The following is a 20,062-nucleotide window of genomic DNA, read 5'->3' on the forward strand; positions in this document are numbered from 1 at the left end:
GGCATTTCTTTTTTATCTCTGACAGAGTTTCAAAACACCGAGACGCTTCCTTTTTTTATTTGGTTTGGTTGTGAGGATTATATGTTGACATATTGCTCCTCTCAGTGAGGAGTGAACCACAGCTGAACCCAGCAGGTGAGGGAGGAAACGAAAAGCTTCTAAGTGACCTGTCAGCTCCTTTTTTAAAATCCTTCCTTTCTCCTGCAGCTGCTCTTTTAAATACCCAGAATACCTTTCACCATGCTGCGCTGAAGCATGCGGCTATAATGCAGTGCTTCCCAAATGGTGCGCAGGTTCCAGGTGTGCTGCAGAATTCATCTGTGCATGCAGGAAGTAGTGGATCCATTTTTAATTTAGTATCAGTACCTTGCTCAAAAGGAAGCCAGTTCTGTATGCAGACAGTTGCCAGATGGTGGGAATTATTACAGCGTGACACATGAAAGGCTGTAACTGGTAGTGAGAGGGACATAATGTGTGAGTGGGAGGAGAAAAGCATAACTAACCACCAGCACGACCCACGAGTTGGAGAAGAACCTGCAGAAACTGTTGTCTGTTAACGGCCTTCAGTGCGAGGCTGAAGAAGATGCTTCATGCTGACATGTTTCCGAGCACGCTGAGGAAACACTTACAAACCCAAACATCACTTCTGAAAGAAACTTGGCTCACTCTGAAGAGTGCTGGAGCTGAGCCAGAGGCAGGTGCACCGCGTGGACTTTGTGAGAATGCCACAGAGGCAAACCGTAGTAAAGGGTGCTTAATGCAACCAAAAGTGTCATCGAACAGCGCAAAGAGTAACTGTGCAGGTGTGCATGAAATCAAACTCGGCTTCATCTTGGAGCTTGTTGTGCAAACCCAGATCTGGTTTAAAGAGCACTGCCCGTCGTCCCCTTCGTCCTGTTTAGGACTGAAACTACTTTATCCAGGGTGCCTGATCTCGCCCTTCCTCTGCAGTCAGCGTTGAGCACTTTACAAACGAGCCCGATAGTTGCTGAGCTGTTCCTGCGACGGCGGCGGTATCTCTCCAGGGTCGTGCCGGGAACGGGCCGGCTTGGGCGCCACGTTCTTGCTGACCTACTCACTACCTGCCTCTAATGGGTCATATTTTAGCTCCTGTGGCGGTGACAAATGGGCGCGCTCTAAAAGCCCTGTCCAAGGCGCTGAAACTCGGTTGATCTATGACTGAGTCCCGCTGATAAATGCCTCCTATCAGTTTGTGCATGACGCCGATTCATCACCGCGCCGAGGTTTGTTCTGGGAATCCATATTGGATTTTTAATGAAAGAGAATATAATGCAATTCAAAGTCAGTGGGTTTGCCAATGCCCTCGCACTTTACACACACAGTCATTAAGGTGCACACACACATGCTTACGCACAAACAAACCATCTCTCTTGTCGTGCTGTTGAGATTGCATTGCATTTCCCTAACAGCGTTAAAGTGTCTGCCTTGAAGGGCGATCCCTGTAATTGTGTTTGTCTCCTGCAGACCTCACACACAAACTACACAAACGTCATCCACACAAAGTGGTGTTTGAATTATTTCGTGGCAGCGCACACATGCTTTGTTTTTTTTTGGTCTAAATTTCAAGAGAAAGATTGGAGTTATGACACTACACAGGTTTAATGAAAAATGTATTTCTTCATAAAATTGTTTACATTATAATCAGGTTTATTGTACACTAGGCTAACAAGTTTCTCTCTGCCATTATAAACTATCTTTGCTTAATGTAACACGGCAAAGAAAATGCTTTCTGCAGACGTCAAAGCTGCTTCGACAAGGTATTTAAGACGAGAAGAGTTCCTGTGCTGTGCTTTAGTCTGGTTGCACTGCATGAATGACCAGTAGCCGTGTGGATTATAGTCGCGATATCTGCCTGATTAAGCTATAATGACACGATTTCAGATAGAAAATAGTTTTTAGCCAGTTACGCAGGAGTATGATTTATCCGCTGCCGAAGTCCACTCGTGGAAGGAGGGTTCGTAAACTGTCCAGTGTCCCTCACTCTGCATCCTCGCTTAATCCCAGAGCGCTGTTACATACAAGGACGCGTCTTACACAGAGTCATCCGTTAAGTCTATTACAGTTGCCGTCACCTTGATCCCAGACGCACCAAACTCAAGGAAAGAAGAAGACGAGGAACGAGTGCTGGCAATCAGCAGCGCTTCGGCTTGGTCGGCCATTAATTTCCTGTAAAACACCTGGCTGTGCAGGGACGTGTAGACGACAGAGCAAGCCACAGCGACCACGATAAAACACGCAGCACAAGCAGCCATCGCCACACCGTCCCATTTGTGGGTCGTCTCCCTCGGGACCGCCATCTCCTTTGTGGTCACATTGACGCAGTCCCTGCTGTATCCAGGCTGCGCTGACACCACCTCAACACAAACCTGGTAGCGAGTGGACGGCAGCAGCTGCTTGATGTGATACTCTTTGACATCAGCAGGAAGCCTGGCTGTAAATGGCATCGAGAGGCGGCGGCCCTCTGCTAAAATGGACCAGTTTAGTTGTGAAAGCAAAGAGCCTGTGCTTTCCCACGACACAATGACAGAATAGGACTGGACAGACATGATATATACATGTAAAAGTTGTTTCGAAGGCAGGGCAGTGTATCCGTTCACTGAAACGAGCACAGACTTTAGGTCTGCCCCGACGAGATTGTGGGCGACGCAGGTGTAAGAGCCAGCCTCCTGCTCCGTGGCATCGTAGATGTCGAAGGTTCCCTCTGGGTGCATGTAGTACTTATTGGAAATGCTGCCAGGTATGACCCTGACACCCGACGGTGTCACCCAGTAGATCTCGGGCTCTGGTTCTCCAAACGCCCGACAATGCAGTGACACTGAGCTCTCTTTGCTGATCTCAACTCGATCTGGGAGGCTCCCGGGTGAGATCAGGGGAAGGCAGATCTCCGTCATCTCCCTGAAGTGCACCTTTCGGACGTGCTGCCCTTGGTACTCTGGAGGTTCCACGCAGAACAGCGAGTCGGGCTCCATGAAGCGAACGGTGGTTCTGTTCGTGTTGACCCAGCGGATGACACAGTCACAGCGGATCGGGTTGCTGTGCAGGCTCACCTCTCGCAGGTTGGGCAGTGACTCCACTGTACTGCGATGAAGGCCGCTCAGGGAGTTGCTGTTGAGCATCAAAGTCTCCAGTCTGGGGAGCTTGTGGAAGGCCCGAGGGTGGATGTAGGACAGCCTGGGATTGTTTGTGGCCTCGATTTTTGTCAGTTCTGGCAGGTTGTTCAAGGCGAAACTGTCGATGGAGACCAGCTGAGGCATGCTGTTGATGCCGAGCTCTTTGAGGTGCAGCATGTCCATAAAATCACCTCTCTGGATTCTCTCAATCGGATTCTTATTCAAATCCAGAAACTTCAGGTTCTGAACTCTTGTCAGAGCTGCTCGGGGTACTCGATTAAGCAGGTTGTCAAAAAATGAGATGCTCTCCAAATTGTCGAGCCCGACCAGAGTGTCATCAGGAATTTCAGTCAAATTCATCCTGGCGAGCACAAGGCTTCGGAGGTTTGCCAAGGGCTTAAAGTTCATGTCTGACAGGTGAAGGATGGGATTTTCTCCCAGCATCAATATCTCCAGATTGGGGAGAGGCCTGAACCACTGGCTGTTGATGCTTGTCAGTCGATTGGAATTGAGATGGAGCCTCAGCAGCCTGCCCAGGCCCTGAAAAGCCCGGGAGCTAATGGAGAAAATCAGGTTGTGGTTGATGTAGAACTCCTGGAGGTTTGGGAGGGAAGCGAGGCAGCTGTCAGAAAGCTCCTGAACCCAGTTCTCCTCCATGTGGAGTGACAGCAGCTGGGGGAGAGACCCCAGACGAACATCGCTCACCGAGGAAATGTTATTCTGGGACAAGTCAATTTCAGTGATGTTGGCCAAGTAATCCAAACTTTTCTCCACATTAACAATGTTGTTCGTCTGCAGTAGCAGCACCTGTGTTTCTGAGGGGAGTCCCTGCGGTAGCGCCAACAGCCCCAAGTCATTACAGTCCACGGTGGTAGCCTCGGCGTAAATAGAGCTGGGAGAGAACCAGGGTCGTATCTCGCATCGACACAACGCGGGGCAACGAGCGGCCCCCTCGGAGGCCAGAACAAAAGCAGCGAGACACAGCTCAGCCAGCAAACAAGCCACAACTGCTGCCTCCTTCATCTTGGCCCCGTATTCCCTTCAGCCAGTAATTGGCCCTTATGGAGTCAGCTGTTAGCGGTGTTAACTTCACAAATAAAAGCTCATTTGTTACTCTAGCAAGACAGAGCGGATTTCTGCTGACGCCTGGTCCCCGAAGCTTTGGCCCCGTTGTCTTCCCACTCTTGGCAAAGAGAGGCAACCTTTCAGCTCGGTGTGTGCCAGGTTGTCTCGCACGCTGTGATGTGTCAAGGTCGATGCGTCCTTCAGGGAGCGGCGCTGAGAAGCAGAGGGGCGGTGGAGGAGTGCTGAGGCTCTGGCTGGGGACGAATCACTCTGCCTTCCATCATTATTATCCTCCGTCGCTGTCACTGGTGTCAGTTTCCATCTGGGGAGACGGGAGAGAAAGAGAGACCGATATAACACGCTGCTGTTGGGGAATGTTGAGAAACATTGCCTGGGATTACTACTTCAGAGTTACATCACAGTTTCTCTGTTAAGATGCAGTAATGTGGGTGGCTATTAGACAAACCCCAACTTTCAATGAGGTGACCCGACCGCTGTTATTATGTATATTTTTGGATAAGTTTGAATGAGCACATTTCCACAGCTGAAGGGTGAAAGGCAGACAAGATGAAGTTTTTAATTTTCCGTCATTCAGCTAAAACATGGAGCTCTGAGATGATGCTTAAAAATGTTAATTCAAGAGGCAAAACAAGTCCTCGCTTCTTTCCCCTGTGTTGTAATTAACAGATTCTCGCCGCCCCCTGAACCGCTCCTCTGCTGTGAACAATGCAGCTGCGCACACTTATCAAATCACCCACACACAAAAACACAGGCAGCCGCAGCTGATGCGCACAACCTCGAGGTGTTGTAGACCCACCACAACTATCTGTCGTGCAAGCTTGCCTGCGCCGCTTTCTGCCTAATTCATGAGACGCTGAATCAACGTTGTCGGTACAGGTGACAGGTCTACAGCGAGCTTTGCCTATGTCGACTGCACGTATTGATGCTTTGATTAATTTGTGACCTTGAGTGCAGAAGCCACAGTCGAGTGTACAACAGTAGATGAAGCTGTCAGCGTGAGCTCGAGCAGCCGGCTGCTGATGAGGACGAGCTATGGCACTTCATGCATATATTAGCTTGTTTGTGGCGCTCTGTGCGTTCAGGTTTGCAGAACTGAACGTTGCTCTGTCACTTATTCTCGTTCCTCGTTTCTTTATCGTGTGCTCTTTTAGAAACCTTAAGTACTGTTCTGCACGATGGCTTTGATGTCTCCTAAAAATCAAGTTTCTAAACTAAACACTAAATTCTGTTACATCTGCATGTCTGGAGCTGATGTTAACATACACCTGTTTTTATTAAAATTATTGTTTGTTTGTTTTTTATTATTGTTTGTTTAAATTCCCAAATCCAAAAAGCTGCAAAAACAGAGTCGTGGTCAAAAAGTTTCCATCTACATCCTGTCAGATGGCCCCGCCCCTCCCTGAGCCTGGTGCTGCCCGAGGTTTCATCCTGTTAAAAGAGAGTTTTTCTGTTCCACTGTCGCCAAAGTGCTTGTTCACTGGGGGTCGCTGGCTTGGATTGATTGTTGGGATTTTCTCACCACATTTCACTATATAGTGTCTTGAGGACTGAATGTTTTCCAAAATTGCAAAGCCTAGTGGGAGGCAACCAAAATACCAAATGTAAAGCAGGTCAAATAAATAGGTACATATTTTACGGTAATGTTATTTTTTAAAGTCATAAACGACCACTTGCAGTACCTCCACAGCCCACACGGGGCCTGCACTGGGAGCCGGTGACGTAGAGGCGCCGGGGCCAAACGCTGACATAATCGTATCGAAGTTACTTTGTATGAAAACAAAAGTTAACTTAAACTCAAAGCTCCCACTTCAGTTCAGCAGGAGAAGGCACCGGTGCAGAGTGACTGTTTATGTTGTAAAACATGAATGAAAACTAATCTGAAAATTCAAATCATGACTTTAATAATCCTGAATGTTACTGACAGATGAAGCAGGGAAGTGTTCCCGTGCAGCCATCAGGGTGGAGCTTCTCTGCCTGCATCCGTCTGTGTGCAGCAGCTCGCTCGGCTGAGCTGACAACGTTGGAACGAATGAATGTGCCGATCAAGCACGTTCATTCAACGTGTAATTAGGCTGTATTGGACACTTATATTTGTACCGTCTGCCTTACGAGGCTCACTTCAAACTGCGATCATTCCTCGCTCGTCTCCGCTCATTAAAGCGCTCGCGGGCGTCCATCGCCCAGACAGCGAGCTGCTGTGCTGTATCTAACCTTACAGGATTATGTAAATGCCTCTTCACAGACACGGAAACAACAGCGTCGTGTATAGTATTTAGGTAACGACAGAACCAAGCTCTCTGCTAATGAAGCGAGCGTGGTAGGAATGTTAAACGGACGGTTTAATAGTGGATGTTTTCTCTTTCGGTTGGAGAGCGCGCTCTCGGGAGACGCCGCCGTACGCTGATTTAATTTCTCCTGTTTACCTCGGCAGTGCTCGCACACTCATTTCCCTCTTATTACTTAACTCTAAAAGCCCGCAGGGGCTTCTTTCATTTCCCCTTCCTGCACAAACACAGTTACATCAAATGGAGATCAGAGTGGTGCTGCTTTTCATCATGTGACAGTTTAAACGCCGTGATTGTTTTAGTTTTTATTGAAAGAGGAAGTGATGGAGATTCACTGTCCACCAGGGACGGTGTGGCGATGGCTGCTTGATGTCCACTCTTTATGCAGTCACGTGTTTAAGGCGTCACTAATTTCACTGCTGTTAAAGTGTGAAGGCCTCACTTACACACTTGGACCAATCGCTGTTTAAAGTAATCCTTCTTGATCTGTGGGTTTATTGTTTCAGCCCCGCCCCCTTTGAAGCCAACTTGATTGGTTGTCTCAGTAACCATCTGAAGCAGAGCCTCCAGAGACATTTTCAGTTTTCAGATTTAAAGTATGGACAAAGACTAAAACAGGATATTGTTTGTTTGCTTCACTTTGATTTGTTTAAGCTCACAGTAGAATTTCACAGTTTTATTCTTTCAAATCTATTTTTTCTCCACAGCTGGCGTTCAGTTCAGTTCAGTTCAGTTCAGTTTAGTTTTGGCACACGGTGATAATCGTAGAGACGCCCAGTACAGAGTGATTGAACCTGAGTGTTTATAACAGTCTGAAGCTTCACCATCACCACTGGATCACTGTATATGCACAGTACATATACATATACAGTATAAATGCTGTACAAAGTATTTGACCCCTTCCTATTTTCTTCTTTTTTGCATAGTTGTCGCACTTATCATATCAGAAAAAAATGCCCAGAGCAAATAAAAATAAGTTTTTCAGTGTTTTCAGAGCCCTGACTTTCTCACACAGGGCAGGTTTGCATAGTTTTGGTATATTAATAAATGAAAACATCACTAAAATCTGTATTTTGATGCTGATTTTATTTGTAATTTCCACCAAGGTAAATTTAGGGAAATGAATCAAACTTTTAGTGACTCACAGTCTCAATAAAACCATCTGTCTCATGAGCTAAGACTGCTACTAAATTAACAATATTTCCTCTGCATTTCTGTTTTATTTTAGTTTTCCAAATTCCCCAAATCATTTGTTAACCACAGTAACCTTGGTCTGAACCACCCCACCAAGTGCTGCCAGTGCAGAAATAACTGGGGGGTGGATTTATACTGGAAAGAGAAACCATGTCCGGGGACACGATTGTTATTTAGGTCAGTTTCATAATAGTTTGATATTGTTGTCACTAATCATACGTGCATATAAACTCAGAGGTTCACCAAACCTTTGTGAGATGCTTGTTTTTAATATTCGACGTCTTTGGTAAATAAAGGAAATTCTTCCTTTGAATTCTGGAATAAAGAATCTTTTTGTGGACGAGTGTAACTGCTGTATTGATAAATTCAGTCACCTGTAGCTCTACACAGTTAATGGCACGACTAATGTTTCTCGTCCCGGGTTGAATCTTTCATTAAAGAGGAGTTTTCTGCTGCGACGGGCCTTTCGCAGTTTCTCCAACATGTTTAGCTGACGTGTAGGATCACTGCCCGCTGCACAGAAATGTCACGACCTCAGAAATTAGAGATTGTACTCTCCGCATTACTTTTCTCTGCCGGGAATAGAAGCGATTGCTGCTGAGCACACGGCCCGATCCGGCTGCAGGACCTATTCCGGCTCACTCTTTGCCAGGGCAGCACTTAGGCAGAAAGACCCTCCCACTGTTGATAAAAGTATTTAGTAATGCATTATACGACCTGCATACAGACGTGGGAGTTGCTCTGTTTAACCCGGTGGGACTGCAGGCCTGGCCACTTTTTTTAAGTGCTGAGTATTGACATTTGGCGAATGGATTAAAGCAGCTCGAATGTGAAATATTTATGCATTTCTTATACAGCGGGGGGAGAAGCCAGGGGCCACAGCTCTTAGGGCTCCTCCGTCCTAATGTGGCAGACGTTTCATAAAGTGGTCCCAGTTCCCCATGTTTTATTCAGGACTTGCTGATACACACGGCTATACGCAGCTCGCTGCTAACACCCTCCTCTGAGCTGCTGTTCCTGGAAATGTCTTAATTACATCTTTGGAGATAGATGTGAAAGCAAAAAACAAACTGACAGCCCGCTGGTTACACTGAATTTGTTTCTGCTGGTGGAACCTGATCGTAGTGGTGATGGTGACAAACTGCTCACCCAGAGGTTGACGTGCAACTTCCTGGCAAGACGAATGCACAAGGTCGCCTGCTGAGAGGCAACCTGTCTCCAAACAGTCTGCCACCGATTGCTGACAGTTTAGCTTAAATGTTGCAATCAGTCAGAAGATAGCAGCTTACCACCTGTTCCTGTGTTCCTGGACCCAGTCGCTGAAGCATTAAAGCCATAATGTCTACTTTAAAGGGGTTCATTGCACACGGTTGTGTTGCAGCCTCCAGCCACTCTTTTCCCTCTGTGTAGCGTAAACCAACCAACAAACGGCAGAAAATCAAACGTTTGAAAAAGTATTTAAGGTGGTGGATGAACCGCATCAAAGCCCAGTACAAGATGAAAAATACATTTTTGGAAATGTAACTCGTGCAAAGCTACTCTAGGAAAGTCCAAAAATAAGAAGAACATGCCAAAGCAACAGGTGGCGATATGATTCTAACAGTGTAGAAATTGGCCAATCAGAAGCCTAGGAGCCTGGGAGGGAAAGAGTAAGCAAAGATGGCGCGTAGAGTCAGTCTTTCTAAGTGGAGCGACAGTAACTGCGTGTCTACATGGAAGTGTGTAAAACCTGCAGATAGCCTCTATCCGCCTTTGTTGATCTCACGTAAACAAGAACTTTAACGGCGTGTACGTGTGGACCACATGCACAGACAAGGCTGCGTTTTTGGACTTGGCCTGAAACAGACAGAAAAGGAGCTCGTCATCATCTAATGATAGCTAACAGGCTATGCTGTTGTTGCCATGCAGATATTTTGGGATATTAGATTTCTGTTACTGCTGCAACAGTAAATTCTTACTGCTCAGGATCTGCAGACACTTCCTCACAGTGAAACAGACATGTGAACGATGCATGGAGCTGCAGCTGCGTCACAGCATCGGTTATCACAAACGCCTGATTGCAGTTGTTGCTGCCAACAGCGGCACATCCAGTTTTTAGGTTTAGGGAGCCGTTACTTTTGCACTGCAGCAGCACAGAGCAAGGTGAAGAGGCCAGGCTGAATAAAAAAAACGGTCACGATGGCCGCCTCGCTGATGAGAACGTGAAGCGTGGACATCTGAACATAAACATGACAAATGTGAACAGAGTGGAGCGAGCAGTGAGAATAAATAGGACAAATAAACAAGCGCTGACTCGTTCTTCGAATAAAATTTGCTGTGAAAGTGTCCAAAACACGAGGTGCACAATCATATAAATGAGTCTGTGTTTGCAGAATAAACTGTTTGCTTTCAAGTTTCTAATTAACACTTTTATTCACGGCACCGATGCACCCGGCCTTTCTTTTCTATAGATTGCACATAAATAACTCTCCTCCCTGCAGACAGATAATCACCGTCAGATTCTCTCTCATCTTTATTAGCTGCTGTGTTTTCAGTCAGCTGCTTTGTCTCCACTCTGCAGGCGTCTGTCCTTCAGACCCTGGGCTAACACAAATGCCTTTAAGCAAAATGCTGAACACCCACCGGCTCTGTGTTTGCTGACCTCTGACCTCCCCGTGGGAGGGAGAAAACTACTGCAGTGTAAGAAAACCCCGTGAAATAAGCTCATCTGCTTTTTCCTTTCAAGGACAGACCTCGGCCTCGGTGTAAGCAGACGGTGACAGATTTATGATTTCTGCTGATTTATCACAGTTAATCGTCGTATTATCACAAACAGATTTCATGTTATACCCACTTCATAAATTGATAGCAGACTGCGTCTCATTGCCACTTTAACGCTGTCTCCATGCACCAATGTGGCTTTGGAGACGGTGGCTCAGTGCGCGTGGTCGCAGACCCGGTCCTCATCGAGTCAGCCATTTTTCAAATCAGACAAAGTAACAAGTGCTGATGTCACAACACCATCACCCCGGTAACGAAGGCCCAGCAGCTGCTGCACTTCCTCCGTCTCCTGAGGAAGAGTAACCTGGACCAGGACCTGCTGCTGGCCTTCTACAGCTCCTCAGTGGAGAGCGTGCTCTCCTCCTGCCTGATGTTTGTACTCAGGGGCCACGACTGAGAGCAGGAAGGCTGCACAGAGGGTCATTAACACCACCCAAAACACTGGCTGTGCCCCCCTGGAGGCCATCACCACATCCTCCTGTCTCAGGTAAACCAGGGCCATGACAGGTGACCCCTCACACCCTGCCCACCAACTGTTTGAGCCACTGCCCTCTGGTGGGCGCCTCTGGTCTTCCACACCTCCAGACTCACCAGCAGTATTCCAGCATTTCTGGGCCAAATACGATGAGTTTGATTTAGAGATACAATGACTGCAACGCTGCAAAGGGACAGAAGGTGGAGCCTTCTCATTTTTTGTTGCGTTAGAGTGGAGGAATTTACGCCGGTGGAGATTCTGCACATTTGATGAACAGTTGTATGAGACCTGACATGTTAGCTCGACGATTAGGACTAAGACTAAAGGACGACTCACAAACACACTCGGGGAACTCTGTGGGGTTCAAGCCGTCACCCCTCCTTTCACTGCCTGACACCAAAGCCAACGAGCCGGGGATGAACCTGCTGCATTTAGAGGCAAAAAACTAAAGACGACAAGTTCGTAAAGTTTCCTGAGAAACTTCAAGATGTACAGAGTGCAGCGAGAATTTCAAGGAGGGAAACACTCATCAGTTTTGAGGACAGTTGATCCTGGATGAGTCTTTATGGATCTTTCAGGACTTCTGCTTAGTCCATAGTCAGTTGTGGTAGATTTGATCACAGCAGCAGAAACGATGTGGAAATGCTAACCAAGGAGAACCTCCAGGACTGTTTCCAGCCGAGGTCTCTGGAACGTTCTGCCAATGCACACCATGACCATGACTATGCTGTTGGCATTTTCCTCCTTTAGACGATTTGTACCCGAAAACAAAACCAGGGGTTTCAAATCCTCAGAGCTAAACAGGTAGCACCTGAACGTGCTGGAAAAGTGCATCCATGTCTCCACCGTCACAGCACTCACCTCGCCTGAGAGCCACCCCATTGTCATCCCAGGCAGGTGATTGGCTAATCGTCCTTTCCTCACCCTACTCTTTTTGCACTGTGAATCACTCAAAGAAAGGACTCGACTTTCAATAAAAGCATCTTTGAGAGGCGAGCTGTCCAGAGACACGTGACGAACGATTACAGCAGGAAAAGCTGTTTCTCGTGGCACCCGAGTTCACCTTTGAAGACGGATTTTGTTTCTGGGAAATAAAACACTCCGTGCTTCGTGTAGTAAAAGGGATGTTTTTTCCTGTGCTTTCTGCTGAGCGGCTCCTGTTCTAATAAACCTTAAGATCGTTAATAATAGAACGTCTATTTAAAAAGCTGCTGATCCTACTGCGTAATTACGTCTCTATGTGATGGTGAGGCCGGCTGCAATCTGGACGTATATAAAAGCAGCACACACTGTATACACGGGCGCACACAGACTCAGGTTGCTGTGTTGGATCTTCCATCTGTGCTGTTTGTTCTGGGATAGCTCTGTTTTTGTTGATCTTCCCTCTGCAAAGAAATCTCTGTTTGGTCTCCTCTGGTTCAGCAATTTCAGACATTAAATGGTGTTGACAGGAAGTGGCCAGTCATATTCGGGCCCATCTGTTAAGTGATGGATTAACTGGTTTAGCTGGGAGGTGTGGAGCTGTTCTATGTGGTTAGGATTCATTAGACCAACTTTGTGATGGCAAAATGCTGTTTTTTAAGGCATTGTATATTATTATTGTCTTGTTCCTTGAGACATTTTAAGTGCTGTTAATCAGCCAGATGAAAATAATGCTAACGGTAGCAGCACTGCTCTTGGCTTGCTTGTCTCCAGTACTACCTTATACACTCTGATAGGGTTTGCTGGTATTATCAACATGTTTTTAACCTAAAACCATCATCTTTTCTCAAATCTAACAAACAGCAAGCAAAAAAAGAAGCCTTTAAGTGCCAGAAAATGCAGTACCTCTAATGTCCACTAGAGGCTCCAACAGTGACAGTCCCCATAAACTCTGATGTCCAGCAGAAATAATCCTGTTTACAGCCACAGAGAGGCAAATGCTGCCATTAAGGCCTGAAAGCGTGTGAGAGCCATCTTTTATATACAAAGATAATAATAATGTCCTCATCAAAAGTCCTGAAAAGGAAGGTATTGTCACAACTCCAGCGATACAGGACAGTCCGGTGCAAATTTATGAATTTCCAGCATCTAGGACAGAAAAGTTACTGGAAGGACGTCATGACATCAGCCCCTGCTTTGTGATCTGTGCTTTGAAGAAAGAAAGAAGGAAACTCCATCCAGCAGCGAGTGACCAATGGTGGAGCCAATAAAGGTGCTCTACTAATGCAATAAAAATAAAAACTTTAGCAAGAGAAGCTCTGAAATCCTTAAAACAACTGCATAAAAAGCTCGAGTGTGTACTTCTGCACACATTTAGTCTCTTGAGCTTCGTGGATGTCTTAAAACAAAGTCTGAATGCCTGTATTCTGCTGCCTTAATGCACGGGACAGTCATTCAAACCCGAGACCGTTATTAGGGTAATGTGACACATACAGCGGCGTCGCTTCATCTTTTTTTCTTTACCTGACATGAGTCAGCGCTGTGGTAATCCTGTGCAATTCACATTGATTTATATCAAATTAAGGATGGTCCTAACAGTGACAAAGAAACGACCTCAAAAAGCAGCAGACTGTCAGAGTACTTGTGGGGTTTTTTGGGTTTGGGGATCATTTAGAGCCTTTCTGTTAATTATTGTCATGTTTCTGAGTTTATTTGGTTTATCCTCACAGCGGCTGCTTCCTGTGTTTTGTCTCTACTTTAACTTCTCGCTCTGACTGATTGGGTTAATTGTCTCCCCGTGTGTTTTGTTTTTTTTCCCGGAAGTAAAGCTGAGTTTGGAGTTCACTCCCCATCTCCGGAGTCCAAACGCCACCTGCCGCACAGCAATATGATTCCCAAAGTTTAGTTTCTTACGTGGGAACAAGAGCGACTCGATTAGAGAAACAAAAATGAATGTCACTACATGATCCATTTTAATTATGCTTTTTGTCATTTCCATAAACAGAAATGGTAACATTTGTTGCCCAGTTAAAAAATACGGTGAAATAAATTCACACTGAAAATTCCTTCAGTTGAATCCTTGGACTGTGTTTTTACAGACATGTTAGTGTTAGTGCACTGTCCTTTAGCTCCGGCTGCAGCGGTATTAATACTCCCACACTTGTTTTTCTCTTCTAAAGATTTATAAAAGTCCTCAAATCTGTACAGAAATGATGGAAATTCTTAGTTGCATAAAACCTTTTTGTCGTAGGAAATGTGCAGTAGCACTCTCTGCTATCCTGAAAACTTGATCGGTCCTGTAAGAGGATTCTGTAAAAGACTGAAAACTGAATTAAACTGAATGAAACTTCGTCGTTTGGATCAGAAGACTCGTTTTCGATCAGCGTGCAGCTTCGCTCCGATCGACCCGACTCATTATCAGCAGCTCGGGTTAGCAGCAGACAGCGAGACACGAGCAGAACAGTGTGTACCGGTTTCCTGTATTTCCTCTTTTTACTTTAATTGATTTCTGTGGGTGTTATTGGCACGAGACGGGGAAGACGATGTCGCCAAAACATCCAGATAAGATCCGAATTCCCGCATTAAATCCCCCGTTCCCTCCCTTCTTTCTCTCCTCCCTCCGTTTGCCATTGATTTACGATTAAACCCATCCCAAGCGAGGCTCGTCCGCCCATTTATCCGCTCCCCCTCCTTCTGCACACGCTCCTTGTTAGCATCACCAACATTAGAATTCTCACTTAGCCTCCACTCCCACGAGTCGCACTTCTCTCTTTAATCAGCAGCCAGTCTTGCTGTTAATTACCCTCACAGTCACATGCATGTGGAGCACGTAAACACAGGCGGGTTAACAGCCTGACCTCTGTTTGTCAGCTGACGACGGTACATGTGTAAAGCTAACCATCTCCTGTGTGTTCAGTGCGGGGGAGGCAGCAGCAGATGGGTTCTTATATCGACTCTGACAGGTCGCTAGATACAAAGCTGATGGTGCTGCACTACATTTCAGACTGTTTCATGTGTGGCTCGATGCTGGCGGATGGTGGGCAGGGCCGTGGGCTGTGGATGCCCCGGGAAGATTGAGCAAATACTAAAGCAGAATGTTGGCGAGTGGCGTGAAACTGTTGATTCTGCTCGCAAACGCTGTCACAGCAGAACCTGTTCTAATCGCCCTGCCGTGAACTTTAACCTCTGCCACGCTGACTGAGGCTTGTGCACGCTCCTGGGTTTGGGGTACATTTGCTGGGACGTCCAGTCCCGGGAATACTGGAGACTGTCTTCACGTGGGAGTGATCTTTCCCACTGGAATTGTTTGGATTCATATCATTTTTTCAGTATTTTAGGAATAAAATCAGTCAATAAATCAGGCGGTGATAGATGAATGATAGATGAGCAAACCTCTCAGTCCAAACCTCCAGAGCACAACCAGGAATAAAACTGGAAACTATGGTTTTCTCTATTTATGTGACACGTTGAACTTTTCCAGCTCAGAAATCTGAACGATGGATAAAGCCGGGTTCGAAATTCCTTTTGATTTGGAGTCAAAGGTTTTTACAGAGGGGCTTCTGGGTATTTTGATCATTTCATGAAATCCATGAAGTCCATTTCCTCCATGCGTCTGTCTAAGCCAGGCTCGGAGCGATGTAGGAACAAACGTTTAAACCTCCAGAATGCCGACAGGAGGAAATCACGTGGACCTTATCGTTCACCTCCCCACGTGGGAAAAATTAGTTTCAGTTATGGTGACACGTTTCCGTCAAACATTTTACACGCTGATCCTTTTTATTATTTAATAAATCAGAAAATGTTCTCAAGAAGACGTCGGGCAATTTCCCCGTGTTTCAGGAGTGAAACGCTCCGCAGATCTGTGTGATTTATGATTCCCTCGAGCCCGGAATAAAAGTGAAAAGTTTGGTGGGTGTCAGCGGTGCTGAAGTGGAGATTTGTGGCCTCTAACGTTATGGTTGTAAATTACAGACATTTTTATTGCAAAACACATGTTAGTGGTGAAAATCCATCAACTAACATCACCATGAAACTTCCCCAGCTGATGCATAAAGACTGGTGTGTCTACATGTGCAGAAATACTCATTCTGTAACAGCATATGTGCTCATCTTGGTCATTAGTGAGCTATGAAGTAATAATGAAGCCAGGAAATGATGTGTGCATGCTTTAACGTGTCAGGTAGCTGAAGGTCGCGGGTCATCTTCATCTACCTGAGATGCTCTGAGTGCTGATTATTAAAGGAAGCTACACCCCGTCCACCGCCCTGACCTCCTCACCTGCTCTGGCCTCGACTTTGAAGCGCAGAATCAGCAGATGTGAACGGGCTCCAGCTTCAGCAGCAGCTTACTTCACGTTTGATGCTGGAATGAGTCTTTGACAACGATGGGCCTGGAAGCCACGGTGATGCTGCTTTGTTTCCCTGAGGAGAATTCTGGAATATCACCAGTAAAGACAAAACGACTCTAAAGTTATTTTTTGGCATCTCGTCGTCGACGGGAGGCTCGGCAGAGGAGATTACGTCTGTCGGAAACATCTCCCCCTCGTTGAGTTTTGTCTCTCGGCGTGAACGCGTACGAGGAAATCCCGCTTTATTGTCCGCTCTCAGCACCACGGTGTCTCCGTTTCTGTTCAGCTCAGCGCTTCATCTTTGAAACAACCTCCAAACAATGAGCCTGATTTCCAGCATGGGGAGAAGAATCAAGCAAACATGATTAGCGCTGATTTGTGTTGGGCAAGTTTTATTCCGCAGCAATATCCTGATGTATTAACCGATGCAGACATGTTGATTTTCCTGGCGGCGCTGCGTACTGCACAAGTGGTTTAGTATAGATAGTATAAGAGGCCCAAATCCATTTATGAACACGGCCACAATGAGAGAGGGCCAAGAATACATCGTGATTCATGTGACAAATGAGTTTCTATCACCATTTGTTACAGACTGCATTTGTTTTTCGGGAAAAGTCCCCCTCAAGCATCGATCTGAGAAATGGAGTTTCCAAAAAATGATGAATCTCATACAAAGTTTCAGGCAGAGCTGCAGCAAACGCTACTGTCCTACACCTGAGAAAGATGCTAATGTCTGCCAGACACGTTGAAATGCAAAGAAATGCATAGAAGAAAACAAGCAGCAGCTTAACTTTCAACTTTTTCTTCCAGCTGAATTTAATTCTGCCAAAAACAAAAGAAGCAGCTGAGTGTAGAATTACGCCGAGCAGCCGTGGCCCACTCAGACCTTTAATCACAGCTCTGATTAACACACCAAACTAAGATGAAGTGTTTTCTTCTCTGTGATTTATGTTGATTTTCTCGTTAACAGCTTTCCTTTTGACACCAGCAGGAAGCTTTAATTTCAGTTCTGGGGCTTTATTTTATTAGTTGTGACTTTTTTTGAGCCTACATATGTTTTTATAAATATTAATTATATTATGAAACAGCAGAAAATATTTGATTTATCGACCCCAAACACATGTAGTAACATGAGGGAGCTCTAGTGGGCAGCAGACTCCACTTTGAGAATCACCAGAGACCTGAGAACCGGGATGTCCCCCACGGGTTTTAGACGTCTCACTGTCGCAGTTTTAGCCGCGGCCATGTTGGCGTTTTAGAGCTCGAGGTGACCATATTTGGTATCATTTGGCTTGGCTACACAGCTGCATCCACAAACTGTATCACACAGGCACAGATACCTGCTGAGTGCTAGAATCTCAAAACTGGAGCTCCGCCTTCCTGTATGGTCTGTTGCTACAGTAACCTCATAGCAGCCACATTATTGGTCACATGATGTCATTAAAAGGCTCCAACAGCACAAACGCGGTCAAGGCGTCCAGTTCAGGAGCTAGCCGAGGTGAACCCTAGCAGCTAGCAGCTGTACACCTGTAAGCCAAAGAAGCCACGCCCCCCAGCGAGCTTTGACCATATGTAGCCCCGTTATCTACAAAACATCTAAACTTCTTCTTGAAGGTCTCCTGGACGTCCGTGTGGGACTTTCTCTTTATTTATTGATTTGAATAAAACACTAATAATAGAACAGTGACGTTCTCGTGCAGTAATGTGATTCACTGCTTTAGCCTCTGGTGGCCGTTAGAAGAACTGCAGTTTTTGGCACCTTTTAAATTTTGCTTCTTGTTGTTCTTTTTTCTGAATGAACACGGTCCTGAGGAGCTGGAGCCAAAGAACAGCACATTTCCAGCGAGCCAATCGGCAAAGTGGTGCAAATGTAGATAATGAGTGTTCGTATGTGCGCTGTGTAACCGCTCAACTGGAGTTGCATGGGTCGTTAAACCTGCAGGAAACTGAGTTGCTGTGTAACGGTTTCATGCTGTTCATTCCCACACGTGAAGTCTTAAATACGCATTTTAAGTACGTGCACGCCGTCCACTAGATGGAGCTTGATTTAAGCTGCAGCTCTGGATAAGTGAAAGCTTGGTGTCAGATGATGTTGGATCATTATTGTGTTGTTTCTGTGAGAATGGATATAGAGTTCAGCACTTCGTAATTATCCTTTTGTTACTGGTTAGACTGAAGCGTATCTAAAGTAATAATTATGATTCCTAATGAGTCTGTGATCAGTTTGCATGTTTGATGGACAAACTGAATGTTAATGCCTAAAATCCAGATTAACTGTCGGTGCTTTCAGAGAATGAGAGGATGGGACTTTATCCCATCAGGAAAAGAGAGAAGACAACATGTAGTTTGTGCTGTGAAGCTGGGGATTCCCGTAATGATATGAGTGCAATAAGTCCCCACAGAATAATTAACTTTGAGCTGCGTGGCTCCCTTAAAACATGTGATTGTGATAAATGGGTCCAAACGTGCTTGTGTTTGTCCTCCTCCTCCTCACACAGGGACGGAGTCTCCGGTTTAAAAGACCTGCTGTCATTATTTAATTAGGAGGATTATTCCAAAGTGACTTAGCGCTGTTATTGTCAATTAAATAAAAATAATAGGCTATTTTGCTCATGCAGTCTAATCAGTCCAAATGTGCTGCGAACCCTCTGAGAAATCATGCCATGAAAATTGAGGATGAACGTTGACGTATCAGTCTTGGAGCTCCGGAGAGGGCTGCGTCTTTAAAGTGTCCACGGCCGACGCTCCGAGGCGCTCCGAGCCTGACGCTGCTGCATGTTGACGTGAGGAAACTGAGCTTCGGCGTACTTGACCCCTGTTTAGCCGGGCAAGGGGGAGAAGTGCTGATTTCAGTCTGAGCACTTAAAGACGCCTCCGTGCACTGCTGCTTATTATGAAGGAGGCTTAAATACAGCGGGAGTGAGGACGGAGGAAGGAGGGAGGCAGAGAGGGGCTGAGGTTCTGGCAAATTAGGCAGGCGGTGGTGGAGATCACCCCACAGCCAATCCTGTGACCCCTCTTTCTCTCCTGACTCACGTCGCCACACCGCACGCTGGCATCGGCCGCCAGTCCACGGCGGCTCTGACGAGAGCCGACGAAGCCCGGGACGCTTTCGCCTCATTGGGAAGTGTCCCGGCGGCTCGGTTTCCTGAGGGGACGGTTGTAGCTTTCGCGTGTTATCACGAGTCTTTCCTGCTTCTCGTCACTTTGAAAAGACACAAAGCTCCCCCGCACCCGCCCTTCCCTTTATCCAGGCTTGTTGCACACTCTGCCTTTCTCTGACTTCAGGGATGAACCTGTGGAGTGACACTGACAACACCGTGTCCCCTCACGCTCCACTGCAAGACACCAAAGTGACGAAACGCGAATAGCGACTAAAGTGACGAGGCGTCCTCGCACCCGTCCGGAACGAGAGAGAAAAAAATCCCCCAGCCCTGTTTTCCTATTCCCCTCAGCTGTCAGAACCGCAGGCTGAGTCGCCACAGCGCTCAAGGACTACCGCAGTCCTGACAACGCACACACACATACACACAATCACACGAGTACACGGACACATTCCCGAAAAACCACACACAGCAATCAAACACTCACCAACAGAAAGTAGGAGCTGCATCCATCACATCCCGTGCACCGCGCAACAGCAGATGGACGGCAGGTATTCCTGGCATGGTTGCAGCGCCGCGGAGTGTGTGTGTGTCAGTGTGTGTGTGTGTGTTTTATTTAAGGCATGCAGTGCTGCATTTTAACATCCAGCAGAAGCAGCTATTTTCTTGTTTTCCTCGAGCATCTCCAAGAACAAACGTCTTCTCTCTTTGGCTCTCCACAGCGACAGAGATGTGGAGAGAGGAGGGAGGGGGGGCGA

The 20,062-nt window shown here is 46.4% G+C and overlaps 2 protein-coding genes across 2 annotated transcripts in view; one reads left to right on the forward strand and one right to left on the reverse strand.

The window, feature by feature from the left end:
• immp2l (inner mitochondrial membrane peptidase subunit 2) overlaps positions 1 to 20,062 on the forward strand; it is a 189,017-nt gene that overhangs the window by 127,428 nt on the left and 41,527 nt on the right. The window lies entirely within an intron of this gene.
• On the reverse strand, positions 1,583 to 19,926 carry LOC120737867 (leucine-rich repeat neuronal protein 3-like). Its single transcript, XM_040038768.1, has 2 exons — positions 19,792 to 19,926; positions 1,583 to 4,518 (listed from the first exon to the last, which is right to left on the reverse strand). The coding sequence occupies exon 2, from the start codon at positions 4,152 to 4,154 to the stop codon at positions 2,052 to 2,054; it is 2,103 nt and encodes a 700-aa protein (XP_039894702.1). The 5' UTR covers positions 4,155 to 4,518; positions 19,792 to 19,926; the 3' UTR covers positions 1,583 to 2,051.

Source organism: Simochromis diagramma, unplaced genomic scaffold (genome assembly GCF_900408965.1).
Source record: "Simochromis diagramma unplaced genomic scaffold, fSimDia1.1 OVJJ01000366.1, whole genome shotgun sequence".
Lineage (NCBI taxonomy): Eukaryota > Metazoa > Chordata > Actinopteri > Cichliformes > Cichlidae > Simochromis > Simochromis diagramma.

What these genes read in the sequence shown, in the direction of transcription:
- LOC120737867 (XM_040038768.1), bottom strand. Translation starts at nt 4,154, where the DNA reads ATGAAGGAGGCAGCAGTTGTGGCTTGTTTGCTGGCTGAGCTGTGTCTC.